This window comes from Prorops nasuta, unplaced genomic scaffold (assembly GCF_024137725.1).
Source record: "Prorops nasuta isolate Cenicafe-Biocafe unplaced genomic scaffold, Cenicafe_Pnas_1.2 PNAS00015, whole genome shotgun sequence".
Classification (NCBI taxonomy): domain Eukaryota; kingdom Metazoa; phylum Arthropoda; class Insecta; order Hymenoptera; family Bethylidae; genus Prorops; species Prorops nasuta.
This window is the reverse complement of record NW_027116812.1, coordinates 3,222,174-3,229,203: the sequence shown is the minus strand read 5'-3', so window position 1 is coordinate 3,229,203 and position 7,030 is coordinate 3,222,174. Positions and strand designations below refer to the sequence as shown.

The 7,030-nt window shown below is 41.3% G+C and overlaps 1 protein-coding gene across 1 annotated transcript; it reads left to right on the top strand.

The window, feature by feature from the left end:
* On the top strand, nucleotides 1-3,828 carry LOC136778829 (uncharacterized). The gene has a single exon (XM_066735957.1). It carries the CDS (start codon nucleotides 1-3, stop codon nucleotides 3,826-3,828), a length of 3,828 nt encoding a protein of 1,275 aa, XP_066592054.1.
* Nucleotides 3,829-7,030: the final 3,202 nt, after the last annotated feature.

The window sequence follows — 7,030 nt, the reverse complement described above, 5'->3', positions numbered from 1 at the left end:
ATGGTAACACCACAACTAACACCTCAGCTAATTATGAGTGCAGTAGTAAAAATTGAAGGGGATAATAGTCAATATATAGAAGCTAGAGCCATATTAGATACGGGATCTACGGCTAATTTTATTACTGACTCATTGATCGAACGTATTAAATCGCGCGCCACGAAATTGTCGTTACCCATCAGTGCGTTGAACAACGTAACTACAATTTCACAGGGCATAATTAACATTCGCATAAAATCGATCGTTAATCAATACGAAAGAGAATTAACGTGTTTGGTCATACCCACCATCTCAGATTTAGTCCCGACAGAGAGATTTCCGAGACATAGATTAAAAATACCGAGAAATATAAAGCTAGCGGATCCGGAATTTCATATACCAAGACCAGTAGATCTGTTATTAGGATCAGGAGTCACTACTTCATTGTTTTGCGTAGGACAGATTCGTTTATCCGATCACAATGAAGATGCGTACGCGCAAAAAACTCAATTAGGTTGGGTGATTGTCGGCGGAATCTCGTCTACAAAGCCATTAACGCCATTATGCCACGCGGCAAACATAAGAAGACCTACAAACATAGGTTGGATAACGGAAGAATCCAATAGTCGAAATGGCACGGCAAAAGATTTGGAACGTTGCGAAAAACATTTCAAAGATACAACGAGGCGTAATTCTGACGGACGATACGTGGTACGGCTGCCGTTTCGCGATACGAATTTTCGTTTAGGAGATTCTAAGTTAATGGCTATGAGACGTTTATCGTCTTTAGAACGAAAATTAAATAAAAACGTTGAGTTCAAAGTGAAATACGATCAAGTTTTAAACGAATATCTACATTTAGAACACGCTCAAATCTGCCGCCCAAAATCCAACGGTGGATACTACATGCCGCATCACGCAGTAATCAAAGAAAGTAGCGACACGACCAAAGTCCGCGTAGTCTTTGACGCGTCAGCCAAGTCAAGTAACGGTTTATCGCTAAACGAAGTGCTTATGACAGGGCCCACCATTCAGAAAAAATTATATGATCACCTGATTAGATTTCGTACATACAAGTACGTCGCAACCGCGGACATTGAGAAAATGTACCGTCAGGTATTGGTACACAATAGTGATCAACAGTTTCAAAGATTCCTATGGCGGCAACACGAACAAATAGAAACATACCAATTAAAGACATTAACATTCGGAATTTCATCATCTCCGTATCTAGCAATTAGAGTTTTGCATCAATTGGCCGATGACGAAATAGAAACACATCCGCGTGCCGCAAAAATCGTTAAAGAACACTTGTACGTAGACGACTTATTAACGGGCGCGGGATCTATCGATGAATTACGGGCCATTCGAGATGACATTATTGACTTATTATCTAAAGGAGGATTCAAGATACGTCAATGGGCCGCGAATAGTCCGGACATATTATTGGGCATCACGAAGACCGACATTCATGCAAACTTTACGATTAAGTTAAACGATACTTTGAAAACATTAGGTTTAAATTGGGATACACGAACAGACAGTTTTTCGTACTCGATAGCTCAAGGTCAAGATCAGAAATTACCTACGAAAAGAAACATATTATCAAAAATTGCAAGCATTTTTGATCCCTTAGGATTGATTGGACCCGTAACATTATACGCAAAAAAAATAATGCAGGACGTATGGCGTCACAAATTAAATTGGGATGAATCAGTTCCGCAGAAGATATACTCTGACTGGCTAGTATTCGAAAAACAATTAAATGCCATTAATGAAACGGTTTTCGAGAGAAAGGTGATCAGCGACAATTCACGCGAAATACAATTACATGGATTCTGTGACGCCAGCGGTTCTGCCTTTGGAGCGTGTATATACGTAAGATGCATAAATGATAATGGTGACGTATCAGTAAAATTACTTTGTGCAAAATCTCGCGTGGCGCCATTAAAGCCGACCACAATTCCCCGTCTAGAATTAAGTGGAGCATTACTTTTATCAAAACTGTGTCTCGAAGCAACAGATGCTTTACAATGTAGGATTGATAATATTACCTTGTGGAGTGATTCTACAATCGTTCTACAGTGGATACAAAAATCTCCGAATATCCTGAAACCATATGTTGCAAATCGGGTGAAGGAAATTCAAGAGATGACCAAGGAATTGCAATGGCGCCACGTGCGATCTGAAAATAATCCAGCGGACATAATTTCGCGAGGTCAATTACCAGGTGCATTGACAAACAATCATGCATGGTTTTATGGTCCAGCATGGTTAAATCAGGCCAAAACCGAATGGCCAGAAGAGACGGTAATAATAAGCGAAGTTCCTGAATTACGCAAAAACGTATGCTTGATAATCGTGCCTGAACGTATGGATTTCCTAAAAAAATATTCGTCATACAAAAAGCTACTACGAATCATCGCATATTGCTATCGGTTTTTAAGTCGTAAGACAAAAATTAAAGGGACGTTGCAACCGGATGAAATTGATCGAGCGGAACGATGGGTCATAAAGGAGCTGCAATCTTGTGTATTTAACACCGAATTACAGCAATTAAAAACTAGGGATAGGAATTTAATGGGAAAATTCGCGAGACTTAGTCCGTTTCTAGATGAACACAACATAATCCGCGTGGGGGGTCGATTACATAAGTCAACGCTAACCTTCGCTCAGAAACATCCGATTCTTTTACCTGGATCGCACCCGTTAACTGATGCGATAATACGCGAAACGCACGAAAAAAACTTTCACACAGGGGTACTAACTACGTTATCCTTGATAAGACAAAATTTCTGGATACTGGACGGTAGAAATCGAGTCCGGAAGGTCATAAACAAATGTGTACGATGCATTAGGTTCCGACCTGATACTACACATTACAAAATGGGCAATTTGCCCTCTAGTCGTGTGCGAACGGCGTTACCTTTTGAATCAACGGGTGTGGATTTTTGCGGACCTTTTTACACAAAAGAAAGGAAGTATCGTAATAAAACCCAGGTAAAAACTTATGTATGCGTATTCGTCTGCATGACAATGAAGGCTATACATTTAGAAGCAGTTACTGACTTGTCTTCTGACGGATTTTTAGCAGCCTTAAGACGGTTTGTTGCTCGAAGAGGCTTACCTAGACACATACATTCGGACAATGGAACTAATTTCGTCGGTGCGAATAATAAACTGAAAGAATTATACATTCTACTCAATTCGTCCGCACATAAAAAGAAAGTGACCGAATTCGCGAGCGAGCGTAGAATACAGTGGCATTTTATTCCCCCTTTGTCGCCGCATTTCGGCGGATTGTGGGAGGCTTCTGTCAAAATGTTTAAACATCACTTTAAACGCGTTGTTGGCAATACCGTGTTCACTTTGGAACAGTTCAATACTTTCGTGAACGAAATTGAGGCAGTCCTTAATTCTCGACCTATGACCTCACTGTCGTCCGACCCTAATGACATAATTGCGCTGACACCTGCACACTATCTTATTGGGAGAACCTTTACTACATTACCTGAATCAGACTTCTCTTCAGTTAATGAAAATCGTCTCGCAGTTTGGCAACACCTATCGAAGATGCGTCAAGATTTTTGGAAGACCTGGAACCTGGAATACTTAAATTCATTGCAAGAGCGACAAAAATGGTTCAAAGACGGCCCAGTTTTGAAGGTGGGCATGGTGGTCTTAATAAAGGAGAAACACGTACCATGTTTCAACTGGAATCTCGGACGTATCGAAGAACTACATCTGGGAGAGGACGGCATAGCAAGAGCTGCCACCATCAAGACCAACGCCGGAAAGATCAAAAGGACAACCAAACTATTATGTCCATTACCCACCGAAACATTATAAAATTGTAAACCCTCATGAAATACTATTAACGCATGTATGAAGCGTTGTTGAACATGTTGTTCAACGGGGGGAGCATGTTTGGTAGTTGGTAATAAACATTCTAGAAGATGCTAGAAACAAGAATCAAACGAACCGATCTCCGACGTATTACTTCCATAGAAAAATAGCGCCGAGCGCTTCCGCGAAGTTTTCGTCGGTTGACACCGCACCGCTATATAAGCGAGGAGTTTGGGCGGCGACTTCACTTCTGACTTGATAGTTAAGTCTACGCGAACGTATATAACAAATCAGCGATTGCCAATGCGTACTGAAACAGCATTCGCCTAAGCGATACGTATTATTATTAGTTAAACGTTATTGCGCCATTAATTGTAACCAAGATTACGAATATTTAATTGAAACGCAACATTCACATTTGTAAGTGCGACAACATTGTAATTGAGAATAAACATTAATATTCGATTATAAAAGAAGAATTGGGAACGAGTCATTATTCCCCCAATCTACAATCCAAGGTCCTTTCGAAGCATTGAAAAATGTAAAAGGATGCGACGTAAAGGAGCGGGAAGGTTCCATCTGGGAGCAGAAGAGCAGCAAGTCCGTCAAAGCATTAACGGAAATTGTGGCCTGTAGCTTTCCTAAAAGGGGTGCTGACGCGCACGCGAATTTTGCGGCTAGCTAGACCAGACGTGTACACATGTAAACTGCAGCGGAGGTGCCAAACCTGTGTATTCCGTTTGCTTTGGTACATTAATTAAATACAGCTCACCCTTTGCCACATACCCCCTCCACCCTATCCTGCTTTATCTCCCCATCAGTTGCACTATCCAGCTGAATGTACTTCGCCTCTGATTGTTCTCCAAGTCTATTCCTCCCTTGTTGTACTTGTACTCCTCTACATATTTTACCGATCCTCGCGTATGTTATGCCCGCAGAATTGTGACCTCGCCTCTGTGCGTTGTACATATATATATATATATATATATATATGACACGTGTTTCAGGAAGACAGAGTGATTTTCAAACTGTAGTACGACGCTCTATAATTTTACTATCGCGGGAGCAAGATCACATATACCTACAGAGGGAGGAAGTGAATATCGATGAATCTCTCCCTAACAGCATATTAATGGACTTACAACCGTACAATGCATATTGTATGGAATGAATTTTTCATCGAAGCCTTTGAGAGTCTTCGATGGGTAATTAGTAAAGCAGTGCGCGGCAATAATGCAAGGAATTTGCAATGAGCTGGCTCTCGCTGGTGGAAACGGGTAAAACGAGAGGCAAAGAATGTTGCTCGTTGGGAAGAGCGTAATTTTAAAAGCAGCCTGTACTTGTAAAAGAACGCTTTGGAATGCCGGCTATGCATACTTGTCGCAGGTAAAGCATCTTCAAGTTCTTCTGGTGGGCCAGAGCAACGCCGGAATTGCATTTGTGCACTGGGAAACCGACACCTTTTCACGGTCGTTGCGAGTCTTTGGTCCCGCGAGACGTGTACACACAGCCTCGAGATAGCTGCATTATTAAATGCACTCGGACGAGGATAACCAGCTGCGATGAAGAACGCAGAATAAACGTCCAAGAAAATTTATTTAAAAATTCTACTCCTTTTTAAATTGAAAGTGTCAATTCTTCAGTCCTTTCAGTCTTCTGCTTCATTCCTTCTTACTTCTTTTCTATATAGTGCACGGATAGCGATCCTTCTTTCTAATGCAATTACTCTTTTATCCATCTTTGCGATACATTCTCAATTTTTTAATTAAAAATTCTCCTCCTTTTTAAATTGCAAATGTCGATTCTTTTCTCCAGTTAGAATTTGTTCTTTATTTTTTTCTCTCAGTTGTGCAATGTTTGTTATTGTCAATTTAATACACGGATGGGACGATCCTCTTCTATATCGCAATTACAACCCTAAGCGAGGGACAAACATACACGTGATCGCGACCACGTTTTTGATCAGGATAACGATAGCGACGCGTATACAAATATATGGCTTTCAATGTGATCGTATAGAAATACGCCATTGGTCACTGGCCATTCTCATCATGATCGTGAATTTGCTAACAAAAGCATATATGTGTATTTCTTGCTTTGCTCATCCTCGCGATTAATTTTCAATTTTTACTTAAAAATCTCCTTCCTTTAACTCGAAAGTGTCAATTCTTTAGTCTTTCAAGTTTTCCGCTTGGTAACTTCTTGTCATTTCTCTGGTAAACGGAGAAAACGATCATCTTGAATATTACACCTAAAACTTTACCCATCCTCCCGATTCATTTTGAATTTTTATTTGAAAGTGTTCCTCCTTTAACTGGAAAGTGTCAATTCCTCAGCCCTTTCAGTGTTCTGCTGGATTCCTTCTCGTTTCCTCTTTAATACACGGACAGACATCGCCTTGTATATCGCAATTACGCCTTTAGCCATCCTCGCGATCCATTCTCAATTATTTCTTGCGTGCGAACGCGTGCTATCTCTGCGCTTGTGTACGCCACTCGCTGATTGATTTTCCGAGAAACGGAATCCAGTCGAATAAATTCGTCGATCGAACGCGAGTAACGGCCAAACGAGCATCGCGTGGCTGCACCCGAATGCGACGATGCTACCTTGGATATTCGATACATTCCAGTCATCGGATCATTATCGACGATAACGAGTAGTACACTACGTACAACGTTCCAACAATTAGCATTTTATTCCATTCTCACGGATTTTTATTCCACCTACCATAATTTGCACCCTCGTTCTCCACAGCAATTAATTAAGCATCTGCCTTCTAATTACCATTAGTCGAATCGCGATGGATTATGACAATTTCATGAAAATCATTGCTTAAATTACAAGGCTCGAATCTTGCCTTTCAGCAATTGGAGCTTCAAAGTAATAGGAGACCGTGCTCTCTAAATCTTTGATGATTTTTCTCGTCAATTTCAGAGAGAGAGAGAGAGAGAGAGAGAGAGAGAGAGAGAGAGACAAACAATTTTAGAGTATATAGCTTTGGTCGAAGAAAGCGAAAATGACTGGGGGGAGAGGGTATCGAGTAGTGGAATAAATAAACGCATCGGCGAGCGAGTAAGGGAATGTTAGGGGGGTGAAGATAGAAGGAGCAGAGGAGAGCAGGGGGGGGGGGTGAGAACGGATCCGCGACTGGGCAAAAGAGAGGCGGAGTGCTTGAATACGATAGTGCGCGGGCGCGGCTTTGCGG